General features: G+C 52.7%; 2 protein-coding genes across 35 annotated transcripts in view; one reads left to right on the forward strand and one right to left on the reverse strand.

Annotated features, from left to right (window-relative positions):
- The window catches only part of FANCA (FA complementation group A), an 83,919-nt gene extending 76,027 nt beyond the window's left edge, over window positions 1-7,892 (reverse strand). For 26 of the 31 annotated variants that reach the window (XR_010152486.1, XR_010152490.1, XR_010152485.1 and 23 more), the window contains exons 1-5: window positions 7,647-7,802; window positions 6,977-7,086; window positions 5,619-5,712; window positions 1,910-2,052; window positions 1,688-1,783 (exon numbers count right to left, since the gene is read on the reverse strand). Coding sequence is in view for 14 of the 31 variants with exons in the window: in XM_016930419.4 (XP_016785908.3) it covers window positions 1,688-1,783; window positions 1,910-2,052; window positions 5,619-5,712; window positions 6,977-7,086; window positions 7,647-7,725 (522 nt within the window). In the remaining 17 variants the exon portion in view is untranslated. Of the gene's footprint in view, window positions 1-1,687; window positions 1,784-1,909; window positions 2,053-5,618; window positions 5,713-6,976; window positions 7,087-7,646 lie in introns of all 31 variants that reach the window. The other 5 variants (XM_016930418.4, XM_063797525.1, XM_024349519.3 and 2 more) reach the window with 3 other exon arrangements.
- Window positions 7,893-9,447: 1,555 nt separating this feature from the next.
- Window positions 9,448-23,996, forward strand: part of SPIRE2 (spire type actin nucleation factor 2) — a 56,213-nt gene continuing 41,664 nt past the window's right edge. The window contains exon 1 of one of the 4 annotated variants that reach the window (XM_024349532.3): window positions 9,448-9,642. In XM_024349532.3, coding sequence (XP_024205300.2) covers window positions 9,558-9,642 — 85 coding nt within the window. In that variant the 5' untranslated portion in view covers window positions 9,448-9,557. Of the gene's footprint in view, window positions 9,643-19,456; window positions 19,777-23,996 lie in introns of those variants that run through there. The other 3 variants (XM_024349531.2, XM_024349534.3, XM_024349535.3) reach the window with 3 other exon arrangements.

Consider the following 23,996-nt stretch of genomic DNA (forward strand, 5'->3'; position numbering starts at 1 on the left):
CGCATGCCTGTAATCCCAGCTACTCGGGAGGCTGAGGCGGGAGAATGGCGTGAACCCGGGAGGCGGACGTTGCGGTAAGCCAAGATGGCACCATTGCACTCCAGCCTGGGCAACAAGAGCAAAACTCCATCTCAAAAATAAAAAGATACAAAAATTAACTGGGCATGGTGGCACGCGCCTGTAATCCCAGCTACTAAGGGGGCTGAGGCAGGACAATCGCTTGAACATGGGAGGCAGACGTTGCAGTGAGCCAAGATTGCGCTACTGCACTGCAGCCTGGGCAGCAGAGCAATACTCTGTCTCAAAAATAAAAATAAATGCCGGGCGCGGTGGCTCACACTTGTAATCCCAGCACTTTGGGAGGCCGAGGTGGGCAGATCACGAGGTCAGGAGATCGAGACCATCCTGACTAACACGGTGAAACCCTGTCTCTACTAAAAATACAAAAAATTAGCCGGGTGTGGTGCTGGGCGCCTGTAGTCCCAGTTACTCAGGAGGCTGAGGCAGGACAATTGCTTGAACCTGGGAGGCGGAGCTTGCAGTGAGCCAAGATGGTATCACCGCAATCCAGCCTGGGCGAGAGAACGAGACTCCGTCTCAAAAAAAAAAAAAGGAAAAAGAAGAAAAAATGGGGAAAAAAACATGAACAAATGATTGCCTTGGTTCTTTGCTTTTTCTAAGTATTTGCTAATTTTGTTTAGTACCACTAAATATTTTGCATTCTTTCCATTCATCAAAACTCTATAATCCTACTAAGTTCAAAATGCTTCAAAAAAGAGCAGGTAAGAATCATTTTTTATATTTTATCATTAGGCTGGGCATGATGGCTCAACTCTGTAATCCCAGCACTTTGGGAAGCCCAAGAGGGAGGACTGCTTGAGGCCAGGAATCCAAGACCAGACTGGGCAATATAGCAAAACCCGGTCTCTGAAAAAAAATTAAATACTTTTTTTTTTTTTTTTTTAGTTTACTATACTGCCCTGGAAAAATGCTTGAGACCAGGAGTTTAAGACCAGCCTAGGCCGGGTGCGGTGGCTCACGTCTGTAATCCCAGCACTTTGGGAGGCCGAGGCAGGTGGATCATGAGGTCAGGAGATCGAGACCATCCTGGCTAACACGGTGAAACCCCGTCTCTGCTAAAAAAATACAAAAAATTAGCTGGGCGTGGTGGCAGTCGCCTGTAGTCCCAGCTACTCAGGAGGCTGAGGCAGGAGAATGGCGTGAACCTGGGAGGTGGAGCTTGCAGTGAGCCAAGATCACGCCACTGCACTCCAGCCTGTGCGACAGAGCGAGACTTCGTCTCAAAAAAAAAAAAAAAAAAAAAAAAACCAGCCTGGGCAACAAGGCAAGACCCTATCTCTGGAAAAAAAAAAAATTACATACATTTTTTTTAATAGTTTACCATGGAAAATTCTCCATACTAATATACCCAAGGCTAAACGTGTTTTTTAATATATTCTAGTCTAATAAATATTACTAATGATAGGTGAATAGTGACAAAAATGGCAATTGAAGGTACTTCTTTCCAATCCACAGATGATTTCTAAACCCTTTTTCATCCACTCTCTGTAATTAATGAGAAGCTTGGAGAATTCCCAAGAAAACCCAGGTACTCCGCTGCCTCCATCCAGATCAACAGAACATTGCCTGCAACACTGGAGAGTCAGATTTGCAATCTCAAATTTACCTGTATTTTCCATAATTCTTGACAGAAGGAAAGACGGGAGAACATACTGTGTGCCAATAAATACTGAGCAAACTCTAACAGGGAAGACAGTTTCTTCTGAAAAGAGAGATTACATTTTTTTCAAAACAAATTACCTGAAACAATACTAAAGCAATGTCCTATTTTCCCAACCAGCTTAAAAGTAACAACGGGCAGGTTTCCTCATCTTTGCTGGTGACTTACTCTCTGCTCCACAGTCAGCAGCACAGGGTGACTGGTCTCCGCTGGAGCCGTGCAGATCTGTCCCACGCTAGAGGCAACCACCCCGGCTGAGAGAATACCCACGGGAATCCCCAGCCTTGAGGCTTGATCCTGCAAAGCAGAGCCTTAAACACAAAACAAAACCATAGCTTTCTCTTAACACATGAGACAAAATCTAAAACCAAAGACTTGCTGTTTAAAATGCCTTATTTTAAGATGCAGCACAAAAAAAATTGCCTTTTAAACGGGGAGAATAGATGCAAAGGGAAAAACATGAGATAAAAATGAGAATTTGATGATCCAAGCAGCTCACAATAAAACTGGTGGCAACACCTGAACCCAGAGTTATACATTGGTATTTGTTACGTTTCCCATGACACAAAAGGAGCAAGATAAAGAAATATAATCTGACGAAGAACTTTATCATCTTTTTACAAAGGAGCACAATAAATTGAGAACTCCAGCAGGCTCTTTCAATTACATTGTTTTTCTAATTACTTCAGAGATAAGCCTGCCCCTGTTGACTCACATTGATGGTTGTGATAAAATTAGGCAGGGATTTCCCAACACTCTGCCATGCACCTCGTGGGCAGGTGCAGTCACAGCTGTGCTCAGTCCGCAGGCCACCAAGTGGAACCTCACTAACAGCCTGCAGGCAGCCACCATTCTCCTGAGCAACCAGCCACTGGTCTGCGTTCAATAAAGTGAGAAACGGTGGGCAACCTGGAAGCAGGCAATGCCAAGAAATCATTTTCTAATTTATTTGTCTTCCAAAATTAATTTTTTTTCGTTTTATTTTTTTTGCAATGGTGTCTTACACTGCCGCCTGGACTGAAGTGCAACAGCGCCATCTCAGCTCACTGCAACCTCCGCCTCTCAGGTTCAAGCGATTCTCCTGCCTCAGCCTCCCAAGTAGCTGGGATTACAGGCACGCGTCACTACGCCCAATTAATTTTTTGTATTTTTAGTAGAGATGGGGTTTCACTATGTTGGCTAGGCTGGTCTCCAATTCCCAACCTCATTAATCCGCCCGCCTCGGCCTCCCAAACTGCTGGGATTACAGGTGTGAGCCACCACGTGAGCCAAAATTAATTGTTTAAAAAAACCGGGCCGGGCACGGTGGCTCACGCCTGTAATCCCAGCACTTTGGGAGGCCGAGGCGGGCGGATTACAAGGTCAGGAGATCGAGACCATCCTGGCTAACATGGTGAAACCCTGTCTCTACTAAAAACACAAAAACAAAATTAGCCAGGTTTGGTGACGGGAGCCTGTAGTCCCAGCTACTCAGGAGGCTGAGGCGAAGAATGGCGTAAACCCAGGAAGCGGAGTTTGCAGTGAGCCGAGATCACGCCACTGCACTGCAGTCTGGGCGACAGAGCCAGACTTCATCTCAAAAAAACAAAACAAAACAAAAAACTGGAGGCCAGGCTCAGTGGGTCACTCCTGTAATCCCAGCACTTTGGGAGGCCGAGGCGGGTGGATCACCTGAGGTCGGGAGTTTGAGACCAGCCTGACCAACATGGTGAAACCCTATCTCTACTAAAAATACAAAATTAGCCAGGCGTGGTGGTGCATGCCTGTAATACCAGCTACTCAGGAGGCTGAGGCAGGAGAATCACTTTAACTAGGGAGGCAGAGGTTGCGGTGAGTCGAGATCACACCATTGCACTCCAGCCTGGGTAACAAGAGCAATACTCCGTCTCAAAAAACAAAAACAAAAACAAAAAAAACTGGTAACTGCAGTACGAACCTGTTATTGTAATGTACTGGTTCTAAAAACACATTATCAATACATAAGTAAAAACATTTACAGGCTGGTTGCGGTGGCTCATGCCTGTAATCCCAACACTGCAGGAGGCCGAGGCGGGTCGATCATGAGGTCAGGAGTTCGAGACCAGCCTGGCCAAGATGGTGAAACCCCGCCTCTACTAAAAATACAAAAATTAGCTGGGTGCGGCGGTGGGCACCTGTAATCCCAGCTACGCGGGAGGCTGAGGCAGAAGAATTGCTTGAACTCAGGAGGCAGAGTTTGTAGTGAGCCGAGATGGCGCCACTGCACTCCAGCCTGGGCGACAGAGCAAGACTTCGTCTCAAAAAAAAAAAAAAAAATTTTACAATAGTTCTAGAAGCTTAAAATTATAGTACGAGAAATCATCAACTGCTGGTGAAATTCTCGGTAGAAAAGTAGACAGATGGGGCACATTGGCTCATGCCTGCAATCCCAACACCGTGGGTGGCTGAGGTAAACTGATTGCTTGAGCTCAGGAGTTTGAGACCAGCCTGGGCAATATGGCAAAACCCTGTCTCTATGAAAAAATTAGTCAGGCATGGTGGCGCACACCTGTAGTCCCAACTACTCAAGAGGCTGGGGTGGGAGGATCACTTGAGGCCAGGAGGTCAAGACTGCAGTGAGCCGTGATTGCACCATGGCTCTCCAGTCCAGGCAACAGAGTGAGACCCTGTCTGTTAAAAAAAAAAAAAAAAAAAAAAAAAAAAAGTAGACAATGCCATTTTCTGTTCTGAGACAGAGTTTTGCTCTTATTGCCCAGGCTGGAGTGCAATGGAGGGGTCTCGGTTCACTGCAACCTCTGCCTCCCAGGTTCAAGCAATTCTCCTGCCTCAGCCTCCTGAATAGCTGGGACTACAGGCACCCACCACCACACCCGGCTAATTTTTGTGTTTTTTAGTAGAGACAGGGTTTCACCATGTTGGCCAGGCTCGTCTCGAATCCTGACCTCAGGTGATCCGCACACCTCGGCCTCCCAAAGTGCTGCGATTACAGGCGTGAGCCACTGTGCCAGGCCAACAATGCCAATTTCTAGTCATTTGTTTCCAGTGTGTCTCCATGGGAAAGTTTTTTTATCTACAAGTCTTTTACTCTGTGTGTGTGTGTGTGTCCGTGTGCACATGCGTGCATGTACTAACTATATCTTTAGCAGAAAAAAACAAACTCAAAAATTAATGAATTAAAGGTTTATCTGTGTGGCTGAGCTTGGTTCCTTGGAATGATAATATGCAATCTGTGAAATTCAAATACAATCATGGCAGTGAAAATCCGTATCATTTGCCAATGACATTCAGTGACCAGTTGTCAAGGGAGCGCTATTGCTGAAGGTTATTTTAACAGAAACAAGTCATCACATAAGGACGTGAAGGATCAGAAAATAACTTACGTTGTTGACCCAGAACTTTCCCTATCTCCCACTCTCAAACTGGGGGAGAAGGAGGTACCTAGAAAATTGTTCTCCCGTCTGCTCTCCTGGGCGCACCACAACCTGTCTCACTACTTCCATAAGCGTCTCCCGTCTGCTCTCCTGGGCACACCACAACCTGTCTCACTACTTCCATGAGCGTCTCCCGTCTGCTCTCCTGGGCACACCACAACCTGTCTCACTACTTCCATGAGCAAGGGGCACATCCCTACTGTTGCTATGTCCCATGTTTTTCCAAGGGACACTCTGGGTCCTACTGCTTCTGAGTCGCAGGTTGAGTCAGACGCTGTTTTTAAACACAGCATCGTAAGAAGCCCAAGAGCAAGTCACACGAACATCCTATAGAATTTGCGACTACACACACCAGTGGAAACCCATCGCCTGAGAAAATTTACATTTCTACTTAATTTAGCAAACCATGGTTACTATATAAAAACTCTTCTGCAATTCAAAATAGAGAAAATGAAGCTATAACTTACCTATAAATGAACTAGAATGATTAGCATACGCCTCAGAACTGTCACAGTCAATCACTTTGCTGAGAGACAATTTTTTACACAGTGGACCTTCTACCTAGAATCCAAAACACAACAAACTCCATTTAAAAAATTCAAGCTCCAGGCCAGGCGTAGTGGCTCACGCCTGTAATCCCAGCACTTTGGGAGGCTGAGGCGGGCAGATTACGAGGTCAAGAGTTCGAGACCAGCCTGGCCAACATAGTGAAACCCTGTCTCTACTAAAAATACAAAAATTAGGAGGGCATGGTGGCGCGTACCTGTAGTCCCAGCCACTCGGGAGGCTGAGGCAGGAGAATCACTTAAACCCGGGAGGTGGAGGCTGCAGTGAGCCGAGATCACCCCACTGCATACCAGCCCAGGCTACAGTGTGAGACTTTGTCTCAAAAAAAATAAATAAAAATAAAAAATAAAAATAAAAAAAATTTCAAAATCTGTGAATAAACACAAGCTGTGTGTAAGTAATGCTTCCCTACTGGGCTATTTTCCTTTTTTTCTTTTTTGAGAGGGAGTCTCACTGTCGCCCAGGCTGGAGTGCAATGGCGGGATCTCACTCACGGCAACCTCCACCTCCCAGGTTCAAGCGATTCTCCTGCCTCAGCCTCCTGAGCAGCTGGGATTACAGGCACCTGCTACCATACCCGGCTAGTTTTTGTATTTTAAGTAGTGACGGGGTTTCTCCATGTTGGTCAGGCTGGTCTCGAACTCCTAACCTCAAGTGATCTACCCACTTCGGCCTCCCAAAGGGCTAAGATTACAGGCGTGAGCCACCACGCCCGGCTTTTTTTTTTTTTTTTTTTTTTTGGGGGGTGAGACAGTCTCACTCCGTAACCCAGACTGGATTGCAAGTGGCGTGATCTCGGCTCACTGCAATTTCTGCCTCCCGGGTCCAGGTTCAAGCAATTCTCCTGCCTCAGGCTCCCGAGTAGCTGGGATTAAAGGCGTGCGCCACCACACCCAGCTAATTTTTGTATTTTTAGTAGAGACCGGGTTTCACTATGTTGGCCAGGCTGGTCTCGAACTCCTGACCCTGAGTGATCCACCCGCCTCGGCCTCCCCAAATGCTGGGATTACAGCCCTGAGCCATGGCGCCCGGCCTGTTTTTTTGTTGTTGTTATTGTTTTGTTTTTAATAAAAGAGGCGGGGTCTCACCCCGTTGCCCAGGTTGGTCCAGAACTCCCGGGCTCAGGCGACCCTCCCCTCTGCGGGCCAGGCCACCGCGCCCGCCGCCTCGGGTGTTTTCTTAGGAAAGCTGTGCGGTGGCTGGACTCAAAAACCCCGAACCTAAATCTGCCCGCAGACGTACACCAGCTTCCTCTTACCTCAAGCAAAAGGGCATTCAGGTCCTGATGGCTTCGCAGGAGGCGCACAGCTGATTCCTTTAATTTCTGTGCCCTTTCAGGATTATATTTTTCCCTCTTGACCCTTCCCGCTACGGAGAGAAGTCGGTTCGAAACCATCACAGCACAGTTCACACACGGGGTCCCCGGCCCGACGCGCAGGTGGACGCCGCGGAGAAACCCACCAGCGACACCCCCCACAAAGAGGGGCCGGGGCTCCTCCCCAGGGCGCAGGTCTCGGGAAACTAACGGAAACGGCCCCAGCGCGGACGCCGGGGAAGACGGCCCAGGAGGGCCCGAGGCAGGGGAGCCCGGGGACGGCTGGCGAGGGGCGGCCTCTGCGCTGAGGGGAGCCCCAGGCCGCGCAGCCCAGGCCCGCCTGACAGGGCGGCCGGCGGGGGCGGCGTTCGGGAAAGAAGGGAGCGCCCCGCGGGCGGGGGCTGGGGGCGTCCGCCCAGGCGCAGGAGGGGCCGGGTCGGGGCCGGGTCCGAGGCAGCCGCGCCGCCCCAGCCGGGCGCCCACCCCGCACAGGCCCCCGGGCGCGGCGTCCGGGGATCCGACCGGCGGAGGCTCGGGCGGGAAGGGATCGGGGAACCGGCGAAACCGTCCCGGGCCGGGCGCCGCCCACTCCCGCGGCCTCCCGCCCACCTACCCAGCAGCTCGGCCCAGGACCTCCGGCGGCGCCCTGGGTCCTGGCCCGAGGCGGAGTTCGGGACCCACGAGTCGGACATGGCCTTGGCGCCTACAGCCCCGGCGGCGGCTCCCTGCGCCCGAGCCCGCGCTGCCTTCCTATTGGCTGCGGCCAGGCGCGCACACCCGTTGGCTGGCGGCGGCCAGGCCACGCCCCTCAGGTCGAGGCCTTGCGCCGTGGCCATGTTGGTCGTGGGGGAGGCGCCTGCGCGCGGTGAGGTTGTTCTTACGTTTGGCTTTGCCGCCGCGGTGTAGTTCGCGGGGGCGTCTCGCGCGGGCAGACTGCCGCCCCTCAAGGGTGGTTCCTGCCGGGAATGACTGGGGTTGGTCCTGAAGAGACCACCTGGCCAACCAAGCCGAGGCAGGCTCAGAGCCCCGCGGGGAGCGCAAAGCCGCGCGCGCCTCTGAGCTCCGGGCAGCCGCTGTTCCTCCCGGCGGCCGAACGGTCCGCGCGCAGGGCGTCGTTTCGGCAGCCGGAGACCGCGCGGTAGCCGCGCCTGTGGTCCCAGCGCTTTGGGAGGCCGAGGCTGGAGGGTCGCTTGAGCCCAGGAATTCCAGACTAGCCTGGGCAACAGAGCGAGACCCCATTACTTTTGTTTCTTTTCTTTTTTTTTTTCCTTTTTTTGAGACGGAGTCTCCCTCTGTCGCCCAGGCTGGAGTGCAGTGGCGCGATCTCGGCTTACTGCAACGTCTGCCTCCTGGGTTCAGGTGATTCTCCTGCCTCAGCCTCCCGAGTAGCTGGGATTGCAGGTGCGCGCCACCACGCCTGGATGATTTTTGTTATTTTTAGTAGAGACGGCGTTTCGCCATGTTGGCCCAGGCTAGTCTCGAACTCCGGACCTCAGGTGATCGGCCCGCCTCGGCCTCCCAAAGTGCTGGGATTACAGGCGTGAGCCACCGCACCCGGCTGAGACCCTATATTTTAACCAGCCTGGGCGGCAGATCGAGACTCTGTCTCAAAACAAAACCAAACATAAGAATTCGTAAAAGCGAGTGCCTAGGGGAAGCTAATGTGCCTCTAAAGTCCTGGGGAAGTAAAGGCCCTGGAGACCCGTCCGCATCCTCTGGCAGTGGCCTTGGAACCACCGAAGGGATTCAGCCCAAGGGCCGCGTTCCCGGCAGGCGTCTTTATTGTGTTGATTGCGTAGATGACGTTCAGCACCACAAACGAAGAGCCGAGGCACAGAGTGGGGCCTTGGATTCATGAGATGGGGATGGAGCAGAAATGAGAATTCGGAGTCCATGAAACCCCCACAAAGACTCCTGCACGGCCCGACTCGGACACTTTGCAATCTGCTGGTTGAGGGGGATGGTGTGAACTCAGGGAACAGCCTGAGATCGCGCCGCTGCACTCCAGCCTGGGCAACAGAGCAAGACCCTGTTTCAAAAACAAAAAATAACACTAAGCAATTAACAGGACTAGACTCAGAGGTGATCGAGAAATTGAAACAGGCTGGAAATTTAAAATAACTGTGATTAATATGTGGAGGTCTCTTGTATGAAAGGTGAACAATATGCATGAGGAGGAAACTCATCAAATTATAAGAAAGGAAGAACGCTGATAACAGGTAATGCTTCTGATGGGGCAGCAGTAGGATCAACACAGCTGAGAAAAATAGGAATTACCCACGTTGGAAAACAAAGATGAAAAAAAGTTTTTTTTAAAAAAAAGCATCCAAGAACTGTGGGAAAATATCAAATGATATAATATGCATGTAATAGGACTCCCAGAAGAAGAAGAAAGAACAAATCATAAAAAATGTTTGAAGAGAAAATTACCAATAATTTTCCCAAAATAATGAAAGACAACAAAATGCAGACCTGAGCTCAGAGCACACACAAAACTTGATAAATATGAGCCCCTGCCTCACACATGCACTGTATTCAAACTGTGGAAATCAGAAAGAAAACCATGAAGATGGCCGGAGAAAAAAGATACGTTAAATACAGTAACAAAGGTAAGAATTCCAGCCTGGGCAATATGGCAAGACCCCGTCTCTACAAAAAATACAAATTTTTTTTTTTGTATTTTTTGTATTGCCCAGTGTGGTGACACGAGCCTGTAGTCCTGTGGGCGGAGGATTACCCAGGTGCCGAGGCAAGAGACCGAAGGCACAAACTGTTTCAGTATAATAAAGAAAATCGTTACCATAAGAACAGTCATAATACAAATTAGATATAGAGATGATCATGGACAATTATCAATTATTATAAACATTAATCATTAGCTTTTAATATTACTCTTTGTTGTATTACTAATATAACCTAGGAATAACCGGTGGGTATAGGGTCAGGTGCTGAAAGGACGTTGTGAGAAGTGAGTGGAAGGCAAGAGGAGAACCTTCTGTCATGCCCGCATAAGGGCCGCTTGAGGGCTCCTTGGTCAAGCGGTAACGCCAGTGTCTGGGAAGGCACCCGTTACTTAGCAGACCATGAAAGGGAGTCTCCTTTCCTTGGAGGAGTCAGGGAACACTCTGCTCCACCAGCTTCTTGTGGGAGGCTGGATGTTATCCAGGCCTGCCCGCAGTCATCCGGAGGCCTGAACCCCCCCTCCCTGTGGTGCTTCAGTGGTCACGCTCCTTGTCCACTTTCATGTTCCTCCCTTACTCCTGGTTCGTCTTTGAAGTTCGTAGTAGATAGCAGTAGAAGAAATAGTGAAAGTCTTAAAGGCTTTGATCTTTCTTATAAGTGCAGAGAAGAAAATGCTGACGTATGCTGCCTTCTCTCTCTGCTTCACCTACCTAAAAGGGAAGGGCCCCCATCCTGTAATCACATGACGTGCTTCACCTTGTCAATCACTTAGAAGATTCACCTTCCTTACGCTGCCCCCTTGTCACGTATGCAATAGATATCAAAGAGCCTAGCCGTTCGGGGCCGCTACCAGTCTCCGCGTCTTGATGGTAGTGGTCCCCCGGGCCCAGCTGTTTTCTCTTTATCTCTTTGTCTTGTGTGTTTGTTTATTACAATCTCTCTTCTCCGTACATGGGGAGAACACCCACTAAGCCCCATAGGGCTGGACCCTACATAGTCCCAGCTACTTGGGAGGCTGAGGTGAGAGGATCACTTGAGCCCAGGAGGCTGAGGCTGCAGGGAGCCACCATCACGCCACTGCACTCCAGCCTGGATGACAGAGTGATACCCTGTCTCAAAAAAAAAAAAAAAAAAAAAGGCAGGGGCGCTGGGCATGGTGTCTCACACTTGTAATCCCAGCATTTTGGGGGGCCAAGGCTGGTGGATCACCTGAGGTCAGGAGTTTGAGACTAGCCTGGCCAACATGGTGAAATCTCATCTCTACTAAAAACACAAAAATTGGCCAGGTGTGGTGGCTCATGCCTGGTGTGGTAATCCCAGCACTTTGGGAGGCCAAGGCAGGCAGATCATCTGAGGTCAGGAGTTCAAGACCAGCCTGACGAACATGGAGAAACCCCGTCTCTACTAAAAATACAAAATCAGCCAGGTGTGGTGGTGCATGCCTGTAATCCCAGCTACTCGGGAGGCTGAGGCAGGAGAATCGCTTGAACCCAGGAGGCGGAGGTTGCAGTAAACCAAGATTGCGCCACTGCACTCCAGCCTGGGCAACTAGAGCAAAACTCTGTCTTGGCCCGGCGCAGTGGCTCACGCCTGTAATCCCAGCACTTTGGGAGGCTGAGGCAGGCGGATCACCTGAGATCAGGAGTTTGAGACCAGCCTGGACAACATGGTGAAACCCCATCTCTACCAAAACGACAAAAATTAGCCGGGTGTGGTGGCAGGTGCATGTAATTCCAGCTACTCAGGAGGCTGAGGCGGGAGATTTGCTTGAACCCAGGAGGCGGAGCTTGCAGTGAGCCGGGATCGTGCCACTGCACTCCAGCCTGGGTGACAGAGCGACACTCCGTCTCAAAAAAAAAAAAAAGATAATTTTCTGTCTAGGACAAGTGGGGTGGCTCATGACTGTAATCCCAGCGCTTTGGGAGGCTGAGGTGGGTAGATCACCTGAGGTCAGGAGTTCGAATTTGGCCTGGCCAACATGGTGAAACCACATCTCTACTAAAAATTAGCCGGGCGTGGTGATGAGTGCCTGTAATCGCAGCTACTTGGGAGGCTGAGGCTGGAGAATCACTTGAACCCAGGAGATGTAGGTTGCAGTGAGCTGAGATCATGCCAACTACAGCCTGGGTGACAGAGCAAGACTCTGTCTCAAAAAAAAAAAAAAGTATGGTGGCGCGCGCCTGTAATCCCAGCACTTTGGGAGGCCGAGGTGGGCAGATTACCTGAAGTCAGGAGTTTGAGACCAGCCTCCCCAACATGGAGAAACCTGGTCTCTACTAAAAATACAAAAAATGAGCCGGCTGTGGTGGTGGGCACCTGTAATCCCAGCTACTGGGGAGGCTGAGACAGGAGAATCGCTTCAGCCTGGGAGGCAGAGCTTGCAGTGAACTGAGATCATGACACTGCACTCCAGCCTGGGTGACAAGAGCAAAACTCCCTCTCAAAAAGAAAAGAAAAGAAAAGTTCATCTGTCCTTTGATCTGGCACATCTTCTATAATGGCCTGTTCTGCCTCTGCCTTGTCACTGAGCAGTGTGGGGTGAATTATGCCCATGAGTTGTGAGGAACTTCTGCATTCTTTTTTTTTTTTTTTTTAAGATGGAGTCTCACTCTGTTGCCCAGGCTGGACTGCAGTGGCATGATCTCGGCTCACTGCAACCACTGCCTTCCAGGTTCAAGCGATTCTCCCGCCTCAGCCTCCCGAGTAGCTGGGATTACAGGTGCCTGCCACCATGCCTGTCTAATTTTTGTATTTTTAGTAGAGACAGGGTTTTGTCATGTTGGCCAGGCTGGTCTCAAACTCCTGACCTCAGGTGATCCGCCTGCCTCGGCCTCCCAAAGTGCTGGGATTACAGGCGTGAGCCACCGTGCCTGGCCTTTTTTTTTTTTTTTTTTTTTTTTTTTTTTGAGTCAGGGTCTCACTCTGCCACCAAGGCTAGAGTGGCGCAATCTCGTCTCACTACAACCTCCGCCTCCCAGGCTCTTGGTCCTCCTGCCTCAGCCTCCCAAAGTGCTGGGACGACAGGTGTGAGGCGCCACGTCCAGCCTACTTCTCTCATCTTACAACGTTCAGGCCCCTGGGCAGGCACTGGAGGTGCTTTCACCATCTGAGACGATGTTTGCTGTCACGGGGGGAGGAGCTTGTCAACCCCATGTTCACACAGGAACTAGTGTCTAAGTGACACATCTCAGCATGTCCCATTCTTGTTTTTTTTTTTTTTTTTTTTTTTGAGGCACAGAGTTTCACTCTTGTCACCCAGGCTGGAGTGCAATGGCGAGATCTCGGCTCACCGCAACCTCCACCTCCCGGGTTCAAGAGATTCTCCTGTCTCAGCTTCCCGAGTAGCTGGGATTACAGCCCTGCGCCACCATGCCTGACTAATTTTGTATTTTTAGTAGAGACGGGGTTTCTCCATGTTGGTCCGGCTGGTCTCAAACTCCCAACCCCCAACCTCAGGTGATCTACCCACCTCAACCTCCCCAAGTGCTGGGATTACAGGTGTGAGCCACCACGCCCAGCCAGGACCCATTCATTTTTAACCACCTTGCTTTATCTGTTCAAAAGAGAAACAAATTCAACATGTATAAATAACTCTGACCACCCTCAATAGGAAGCAGACAGGGCCTTGAGTATTTCTGTCATCTCCTGACCCGGAATCGCAGCGTGAGTGTCTCTCTTCACCATACCGCACGGGTCCTGCTCACTGACCCAGCCCGCCTGCTGTCCAGGGCTTCCTCTGTCTCCGCTCTGGGACCTCCCCATGGCCACGCATTCCGCCGCCTGGTCTGGATCCCTCGCGGTGTCTGGGTTCAGCCATGCTCAGCCTCCGTGTCGGTCACCAGCCTAGAAACCCTGGAGCACCCCGGGCCGGAACCCTTCCCTCAGATCTGTCCTGAGTTCCCTTTCAGAGATCAAGCCCAGCCTGGCTCAATCTTGCACCCCTTGGGATCCACGGCCTGTATAGTTACCCTAAAATAAACAAAACACAAAACCAGGGCTCTCAAATGTCTGCTTTTCCTCCTGGGCCCCTGAGCTCTGACCCTGCCTGGCTGCACAGACCGTGACAAAGAGAGTATTCAGGGGCCTCGGGGGTGCAGGAGGCCGGGCTGCTCACCCGTACAGTGTGCACAGAATCCCTTGGGAGGAGCCAACCTTGTTTTTGAGTCTGAAATGGAATGAGTAAGGCGTGGCCAAAGAAACATCTGCACTCCATTGGCCCCAGGTGAAGTGGCTCTGCCTGAGTCCAGATGGTGGAGGAGACCTTTGACCTGAGGTTGACTTTGTGTCTGACTTGCTCTGACTTCTGTCCCAAGGCACTCAGGGCTCTTGCTATGCCACCTTGGACCCTGGGGCCCTGCACTCCTCTCCCGAAATGAAGAACCCTGGAATTCTCTGTGTAATTAGAGCCACAGAACACCTGGGGAACCAGCGCCAACTTACCTTCTCAGCCTCCAGGAACCTGTAGTTGAGATCTTCTAGGCTCTGTCTGTAAAGATGCTGAGAGGTATAATTCCTTGAGCTTTTTCATCTGTGGCCAACTGCAGTCATGAGCCACACAGCCCCTCTGAGTGCACTGCCATGGTGTGGAGAAGATTTACAGCCCCTCAAAGGGCTCCGTCTGATATTATTCAAAGCACCAAACACAGAGCATGGGAAAAAGCAAACATGATCAGTGGGTTCCTGATTGATGTCGGCACCTGGAGCCCTTCCCCACCTGCTGTGCCGGTCTTTGTTTCCTTGTGTACCTTTGCTCTGCCTGTAAGAACAGAGGGGCAGGCACCTACCTGGGGTTGCCCTGCTCTTTCCCCAGGCATGAGAAATCAGTGCCTGGTAAATTGGCATGAATGAGCAGCTGGTACCATGAGATAAACATTTTGGGGGGTGTTTCTGCTAGTGTGATAACTTGATAAAGTGATTGTCCAGCCCCAAGCACTGGTGGATTCATCATCACACTAAATGTCTCTAGTTTGTCCCCAAGCGGAGCAGCCCAGTTACTGATAATTTCCCTCTCCCAGGATTTCCTAATCCACTGGAAATGAAGGACAAGGAGCATGTTTTTAGACGTAGGCAATCCATAACTGCAGAAATGGCCTTGATCTAAAGCAAGCTTGTCCAACCCGCGGCCTGTGGGCTGCATGCGGCCCAGGGAAGCTTTGAATGCAGCCCAACACAAATTCTTAAACTTCCTTAAAACGTTGTGAGATTTATGCACAGAGCTATTGTGAGTGTATTTTACGTGTGGCTCAAGACAATTCGTCTTCCAGTGTGGTCCAGGGAAGCCAAAAGATTGGACACCCCTGCTGTAAAGCTTTCCAAGCTGACTTAATGACTGACCTACATCAGTCTCTACAATGCTTCTCGTTGAGTCCCTTTTTCTGTTTGTTTGTTTTTTGAGACAGAGTCTCACTGTGTCACCAGGCTGGAGTGCAGTGGTGCGATCTCGGCTCACTGCAACCTCCGCCTCCTGGGTTCAGGCGATTCTCCTGCCTCAGCCTCCTGAGTAGCTGGGACTATAGGCATGTGCCACCATGCCCAGCTAATTTTTGTATTTTTATTTTTATTTTTTATTTATTTATTTTTTGAGACAGAGTCTCGCTCTGTCGCCCAGGCTGCAGTGCAGTGGCTCGATCTCGGCTCACTGCAAGTTCCACCTCCCAGGTTCACGCCATTCTCCTGCCTCAGCCTCCTGAGTAGCTGGGACTACAGGCACCCCCCACCACGCCCGGCTAATTTTTTTGTATTTTTAGTAGAGACAGGGTTTCACCGTGTTAGCCAGGATGGTCTCGATCTCCTGACCTCGTGATCTGCCCGCCTCAGCCTCCCAAAGTGCTGGGATTACAGGTGTGAGCCACCATGCCCGGCCATGTTTTATTTCTTTTTATTTTTTTTGAGATGGAGTCTTGCTCTGTTTCCCAGGCTGGAGTGTAGTGGTGCCATCTCGGCTCACTGCGACCTCCGCCTCCTGGGTTCAAGCAATTCTTCTGCCTCAGCCTCCCGAGTAGCTGGGATTATAGGCATGTGCCACCACACCCTGCTAATTTTTTTTTTAAATTATTTTTCTAGTAGAGATGGGGTTTCACCATATTGGCCAGGCTGGTCTGGAACTCCTGACCTCGTGTTCTGCCCCCTTGGCCTCCCAAAGTGCTGGGATTACAGGCTTGAGCCACCGCGCCCAGCTCTAACTTTTAAAATTTTTTAGTAAAATCTCAGTGTTCGAAGTCCTGCTGGTGAGTCCATAGGGATCCCAGGTAGGATGGTGGATGCCAGTTCAGAGAGGGTCACTGTACCCCACTCAGGTGACCTCAAGGGTCACTGTTCAGCCAGGTGAGTCAGCACTAGGTCCTTGCCAGGATGCAGCAGTGGCTGGAGGACTGAGCTCACAAATTACACCCTAAAACCTTGTGGTTGGTAAGGGACACGTGAGGCCCTCTGAGGAAGGGAGAAGGTCCCCTTGTGCCCCAGCCAGCTTCCCATTAGGGTAATTACCATCTTCTGCTCAAATGTCCCCGGCCAGTGCTGCACTGTGGCAGTGATGAGGCTGCAAGTCCAAAGAGTGCTCTGGGGTGGTGGCCAGTCGTGGTGAGAGCAATGTCCCCCACCTAGACTTCTGGCAAGAAGCAGTGAGACCTACTCAGTGGGGTGTTGCAAATGGAAGTCTTTTTTTTTTTTTTTCTTTTTTTATTTTTGAGATGGAGTCTCGCTGTGTCGCCCAGGCTGGAGTGCAGTGGCGAGATCTCGGCTCACTGCAAGCTCCGCCTCCTGGGTTCACGCCATTCTCCTGCTTCAGCCTCCCAAGTAGCTGGAACTACAGGCGCCCAACACCACTCCCGGCTAATTTTTTGTATTTTTTAGTAGAGACGGGGTTTCACCATGTTAGCCAGGATAGTCTCAATCTCCTGACCTCTTGATCCATCCGCCTCGGCCTCCCAAAGTGCTGGCATTACAGGAGTGAGCCACCGCGCTCGGCCGCAAATGGAAGTCTTTATCCCCGTGCATTCTGAAGGGAGAAACCACCCTGTGTTTGGGCCCAAGGATCAGCCTCAGACGTCAGCAGAGAACAATTCCCCATCATCACACACCTGGCAGTGTGTGGGCCAGGGACTTTGGTTACCACGAATGTAGAGCCTGCTGCTCCTGTGGAATAAGATACCTCATGGAAGGTTTTCTGCTGTTGCTCTTCTAAGCCAGAACTTGAAATTCCTAACTTACCCATCGTTGGTACCCATGCCGCGGGTGGCAGGGACAAATCAGGAGGGGAGATCTGCTTGAGTGCCAGGTTTGTGGTACATGGTATTCAGGGCATGGCACCACATCCCCACCCCGCTCATCTCCGATTTTCCTTCTGCAAAACCCCACTGCGCCTATTAGTCTTTATGCATCTATTTACTAGAGACAGGGTCTCACTGTCACCCAGACTGGAGTGCAGTGGTGCAATCACAGCGCACTGCAACCTCAACCTCCCAGGCTCAAGTGGTCCTCCTGCCTTACCCTCTCAAGTAGCTGGGACCACCGGCACACACCACCACACCTGGCTAAAGTTTTTAAAGTTTTGTAGCGATAGGGTCTCATGTTGCCTGGGCAGGTCTCGAACTCCTGGGTTCAAGCCATCAGGTTGCCTCGGCCTCCCAAAGTGCTGGGATTACAGGCATGAGCCACCGTGCCCAGCCCACTCCTGTTACTTTTGGTTGTGTTTTAGCTTGGGGAACCAGCTAAAGATGTGAATGTTGCCCCGCTGTTGATTATAAAAACTTTAGGCATGGCTGGGCACAGTGGCTCACGCCTCTAATCCCAGCACTTTGAGAGGCCGAGGCGGGTGGATCATGAGGTCAGGAGATCGAGACCATCCTAGCTAATACAGTGAAACCCCGTCTCTACTAAAAAAATACAAAAAATTAGCTGGGCGTGGTGGCAGGCGCCTGTAGTCCCAGCTACTCAGGAGGCTGAGGCAGGAGAATGGCGTAAACCTGGGAGGGGAGCTTGCAGTGAGCAGAGATCGCGTCACTGCACTCTAGCCTGGGCAACAGAGTGAGACTCTGCCTCAAAACAAACAAACGAACAAACTTTAGGCACAATTCGTCATCATCAGACTCCTTTCTGCTTACAGATGAAAAGTCCAGCTGGACCGGGCGACGTGGCTCATGCCTGCAACCCCAGCACCCTGGGAGGCTGAGGCAGGGGGATCACCTGAGGTCAGGATTTCGAGACTGGCCTGGCCGACATGGCGAAACCACCCACAAAATTACCCGGGTGTGGTGGTGGGCGCCTGTAGTTCCAGCTACTTTGAGGCTGAGGCAGGAGAATCGCTTGAATCTGGGAGGTAGAGGTTGCAGTGAGCCAAGGTTGCACCACTGCACTCCAGCCTGGGCGATAAGAGCAAAACTCCTTCTCAAAAAAAAAAAGAAAGGAAAAGAAAAGTCCAGCTGGACTGGGCGCGGTTGCTCACGCTTGTAATCCCAGTACTTTGGGAGATCAAGGTGGCCTGACTGCTTGAGCCCAGGAATTCAAGACCAGCCTGGGCAACATGGTGAGATCCCATCTCTACAAAAAATAAAAAAAATCAGCTGGGCGTGGTGGTTCATGCCTTTAGTCCCATCTACTCAGGAAGCTGACGTGGGAGGATCACTTGAGCCCAGGAATTTGAGGTTATAGTGAGCTACGATTGTACCATTGCACTTCAGCCTGGGTGAGACCTTGTCTCTAAAAAAAAAAAAAAAGAAAAAAAAATCATTGTGGAACTTCTTTTCTGGGATGGGATCTCACTGTGTTGTCCAGGCAGGTCCAGAACTCCTGGGTGACCAGCGAACTTTAAGTGCCCCAAGTTTCACCTCGGACCTGCATCAGAATCTCCAGCCCTGGAGCCCAGGAATCTGCATTTCTTGCCCCCGGGTGGTACTGGCAGCACCCAGGCTTGGGACCGTTTATGCCCCAACTGCATTTTCTTGCCCAGTTATTCAGATCTGGCACAGCTATGAAGAGGCCTCGGGATGAGCCCCAGCCGAGTTCCCCTTGCGTCCCTCAGGCAAACACCCAGTCTCCAGGAGTGACCCGGCCTGAAGACACAAACACGCCCCAAATGCGATGCACTCCATCACTGGCCAACCGTGTGTGTTTATTTTTCACGGACACCCTGGAGACGTCACTGCAGGCACATTCCCTGCTAGGCAGAGGCATTTATTAAGGGCTTCATACCTGAAGGCCGGATGCGGGGAGTCGCCCTCACCCCAGCCACCCTGCGACAACCCCTGGAGGTCACCTTGCCCGGGGCTCGGGGAGGCCACTGCGGGCTTTGTCTGCTCAGCTCCTCCCGGCTCCCTCCCGCGTTCCCAGCGGCAAACCTCCCAGGCCCCCCGCGGTCACCGCAGTGTCCCGGCCTGGATGCCGGCCTGGGCTTTTGTGGGCATCGGCCGTCTGGGTCTGCGGGGGAGCGCCGGGGGTGTCACCGCGTGTCCGAGCGCGCGGGCCCTGGCCCATGTCTGCATCCCCCAACCCTCACCCCGGTCCTGCCCAGCACCCCGGAGGGGTTCGCACCCCGGCCTCGGCCCCGCGCCCCCGCGTCCCCAGCCCTGAGCCCCAGCCCCTCTGCACCTGCCCGCGCCCCGCCCTCCCCCTCACCCCTCCCCCTCCGGGCCTCTCCCCGCGCGCCCTCCACTCCCCGCCCCCCCCGCGTCCCTCCCCCTCCGCGCCCCGCCCCCGTCGCCGCCCCGCCCCCAACCTGAGGCGCTCGCGCGGGGCGGGGCGTCCAGGCTGACCCTGCGCGGCGGAAGGCGCGGCTGCATGGACGCGGGTCCGGCGCGCGGGAGGCGATGACGGCCCCGCCATGGCCCGGGCGGGCAGCTGCGGCGGCGACGCGGCGGGCGCGGGGCAGCCGGAGCCCTGGGAGCTGTCCCTGGAGGAGGTGCTGAAGGCCTACGAGCAGCCGCTCAACGAGGAGCAGGCGTGGGCCGTGTGCTTCCAGGGCTGCCGCGGGCTGCGGGGCTCGCCGGGCCGGCGCCTGCGGGATACCGGGGACCTCCTGCTGCGCGGGGACGGCTCGGTCGGGGCGCGGGAGCCCGAGGCCGCGGGTGAGGCCGGGGGAGGGGCAGCCGGCGGGGACCGCGGTCTGGGGCGTCCGTCCCGCCCCCTGGGTGGGAATGGTCCCGGCGGAGAGGCTGCGACCGGTTCTGGAGCGGGAGATCCCCTTCTCTGCGGGACCCGGAGCTCCCTCCCTCCCACTCTCCGTCCCTCTTTCCCTCTCTCTTTCCTCCCTCCTTCTCTCTCTCCTTCCTCTCCCTCCCCGGCCCTGGACGTTCCCCTCCCGGACCCCCCCACCTGACGCCTCTCCCAGCGCGGAGCGGGCTGCTCCCCGGTGGCCTGGCTTCCTCCGGGAGAGGGACTTGGGCCGGTGGCTCAGGGAGCACGGAGCTGGCCTTTGCTGGGGCGACTCCTCCCCTGCCTTCAGCAGGAAAGGAGACACAAGCGTCCCCTTGGGGCATTTTCTCCTGGGTGGAAGGTGGGGGGCTGCGCCTCACTTGGCGTCTGAACTGACACTAAATTCCTGGGTTTAACTGGGAGAGGAAGGGGTGTGTGAAGTTGGGGGGACAACCTGCTTGGTGTTTCTATTCTTAACCATCAACCAGAACCAACAATTAAGCCCTAGAAAGATACTTGAAGTTAGTGAGAATGGTGAGCTTAAGTGATTATTTACCTTTTACGAAAAAAACCGAAAGTGATTTCTTCCCTGGAGAGCTGGAGTGCTGGCTTGGAGCATGTGATATCACCCCAAAAGCTGGTACCCTGCCGGGGGGCAGAGGCAGGCTGTGTGTTTGCCGCACTCTCTCCAGGCCTGAGAGCTGTGGGTTTGCATGAGCAGGCCTCTGTGGAAGACCAGGAAGGGCCAGGGCAAGGCCAGACAGAAGCAAGCTACAGAGCCACGAGGGGTGGGGGCCGCTGTGCCCCACCCAAGGGCTCTTGTTCCTTCACCAGGTCCTGCTCATCCTGGAGCCCCCGCCCCCCCAGCTGCCGCCACATTCCTGCCATTTGCAGTATCCCACACAGGTGACAGCAAGAGCAGGCCTTGAGGTTTTACTCCCTCTGGAGAAACCCGAGGCGCAGGCTTGCGCTGGCACTCAGACAGTGGCAGCGTTCAGATTCACTGTGGCGTCCCTCAGGGCTGTGCCCACTGCCGCCCAGAGGGTGGGGTGAGACGGCAGGTGCATGGGGCCCAGGAGGCTGCATGCTCACAGAGCCTCTGTGAAAGGGTGCCTGGACTTCACCCCATTCCTGGAGATAAGTGCAGAGCAGGAGGGGGCTGTAGGCAGCCTGGTTCGTCTGACCCTCTGACTGTAAAGATGGGGAAACCGAGGCACACAGTGGTAAGTGGTTTGCCGGGTGGTTAGAATCCAGAGCTCCTCATTTGTCCTAGCTGTGCGGGAGCCCAGCCGCCTGCTTCCTGTTGGTGCTGTGCAAGGCGTCCTCAGAGCAGTGATCTGATTCTCTCCACCTCCATCCCTGGGTGGTGTGGCCCCTTCCTGGTCCTCACAGCCCCGGCAGCAGTTCCTGGCTGGGGTTCAAAGTTCAGGTAGGGCACTGTGTTGACCTTAGGGGGCGGTACCCACCTGTGGTCCAGTTCATTTTTTATTTGATAACGATCTTTTTTTTCTGTTCATAACCCTGTCTCATGAAGGCAAATGAGGTTTATGACTTGCTGTCTCTTGAAGGTTTAAGAAAAATCTATTATCCTGAACTTTCTCTGCCATCCTTGTGGTGCTTCTGAGTCAGCTGAGACATCAGGCCAGCTGTCTCCTCAAAGGTGGCCAACCCAGCCTTTCTCTGGGACTTAAGTGATGAGTAAATACATTAAAAGATGCATACTTATTTCTCCCTGTAAATATCAATAGGAAAACATCCAATCTCACTTGTTGGCATTGTAGTCTCAGTTTTTTACTCCAGTTGAATTTCTCAACCTGTAACCTTGGGTCTTCAGTACCCACCCTCTCACACAAACTGAATATGGGCAGTAGGTGTGTAAAACAACTTTGAAAAAAAAAACAAACTAAACCATACTTAGGAGGATGAATAATATTATCTTAGCACACAAGTAGTAATACTTCTCATTTCCAAGCCAAGATTAGGAAAAAAATTACTAGAAGAGACTTCCTAATCTTTACTCTGAAGACTTTGTAACTGCTTAGAATCTTTTTTTTTTTTTTTTTTTTTTTTTGAGGTGGAGTCCCGCTCTGTTGCCCAGGCTGGAGTGCAGTGGCACGATCTCAGCTCACTGCAAGCTCCGCCTCCCGGGTTCACGCCATTCTCCTGCCTCAGCCTCCCGAGTAGCTGGGACTACAGGCGCCCGCCACCACGCCCGGCTAATTTTTTGTATTTTTAGTAGAGACGGGGTTTCACCGTGTTAGCCAGGAGGGTGTCGAACTCCTGACCTCGTGATCTGCCCACCTTGGCCTTCCAAAGTGCTGGGATTACAGGCGTGAGCCACTGCGCCCAGCTGGCTGGTTTCTCAAATACATCTCAGACGCAGTGCTAATGAGGGTCTGTGTGGTCCATGTGCGAGGTGGGTGGGATGGCCCTTCCTTCCGTCACCTGCCCTCTTCACCCAGCTTGGCTACTTTACATGTGACCCTATTTTTTGAATGTTTTTTCTTGTCAACTTTGGATGCTAAACTTTTTTCTTTTTCTTTTTTTTTTTTTTATGAGACAGAGTCTCGCTCTGTCGCCCAGGCTGGAGTGCAGTGGGGTGATCTCGGCTCACTGCAAGCTTCGCCTCCTGGGTTCACGCCATTCTCCTGCCTCAGCGTCCCAAGTAGCTGGGACTACAGGCGCCTGCCACCACGCCCGGCTAATTTTTTGTATTTTTAGTACAGACTGGGTTTCACTGTGTTAGCCAGGATGGTCTCGATCTCCTGACCTCGTGATCCACCCACCTCGGCCTCCCAAAGTGCTGAGATTACAGGCGTGAGCCACCACTCCCGGCCTGGATGCTAAACTTTTTCACAGGCAGGCCCCGCTCTTTCCGCTAGGATGCCCCACGTTGCTGGTCCTCCAGGTATCCCCCGCCCTTCCTCCTGCCCCTCCCCCTTCTGCCCGGCTCTCAGGCCATCTGCCTCTAAGGCACCCTTAGAGCACTGGCTCTGGGGTTCTGCTGTTTCGCAGCCCCACGCACTCCCAGATGTCTAAGCCTTCCCAACCTGTTCATCTCGTGGCCTGTGTTCTAAACAGAAACATCCATAGTGATCTAGGCAGCACGGGGCACCGTGTCCACGTCCAGAGCTCTGCAGAGGGCGAAGCTCTTCCCTCCTCTGGTTCCCTCCATCCCGCGCCGTGCTGATGAGCAGGCCCCAGCTTCTTGCTCCCATTCCTCCTCAAGGCGGAGTGATGGCAGCGCGTGCCCGCGTGAGGCGAGAGAGGGGCTCTGGGCCCAGGAAGCACCCCATGGTTACGGCCCATGTGAAGGGGCATCCTTTTCACCTTTTCACCCACGGAAGCCCGTTTGTGTGTCTGTGCTGGAGTCCACCTTTGCCGAGGAACACCGTGGCCTCGAGCCCGCAGCCAGCCTGCCTGTTCTGCCGCTGGATCTGGGCTGGCTGGGCCTCCTCAGTGGCCAGGACTGTCTGGTGAGCTTGCCTTTGTTTTAAAATAGCACTCTGCAAACGTGTGCACATGAGTGTTTAGTTGTTTTGTGGAGATGGTGTCTGTAGTTGTGCTGGAGAAAAGCAAGAACTGATTGGAAAGATGAAATTCTGCTCCCAGAGGAGATAATATTTTCCTCCTCCTGAGTCTCCCTCTGGAAGCCAGGATACTTCTGCTTGGAATGCGTTCCTTAAACCAGGTGGCTTCTGTCAGCAGCTTCCTGACTCCTCACCAGAGCTGAGGGGCATCACGGCCAGCATCACCTGCCCTCACTGTCCCTGGGCACCCTCGGAGCTCAGGCCCTGCTTCTATTGCACACTGGGAGGGGAACTCAGTCAAGACACAGTGTGGAGATGAGGCCAGGCGCCCCTTACAGGTGGGCACGTTCCTTCAGCATCCAGGGGCGTTTGCAGAGCCGGGCTGAGCAGTGCCCTTCCATGCTCTTGTTTGCTCCTCTGATGAAGGGCCCTGTTTTTGTTGTTGTTGTTGTTTTTTGGGACAGAGTTTCGCTCTTATTGCCCGGGCTGGAGTGCAATGGCATGATCTCGGCTCACTGCAACCTTAGCCTCCTGAGTTCAAGCGATTCTCCTGCCTCAGCCTCCCAAGTAGCTGGGATTACAGGCGCCCGCCACCAAACCCAGCTAATTTTTTTTTTTTTTTT

This window comes from Pan troglodytes, chromosome 18 (assembly GCF_028858775.2).
Source record: "Pan troglodytes isolate AG18354 chromosome 18, NHGRI_mPanTro3-v2.0_pri, whole genome shotgun sequence".
Lineage (NCBI taxonomy): Eukaryota > Metazoa > Chordata > Mammalia > Primates > Hominidae > Pan > Pan troglodytes.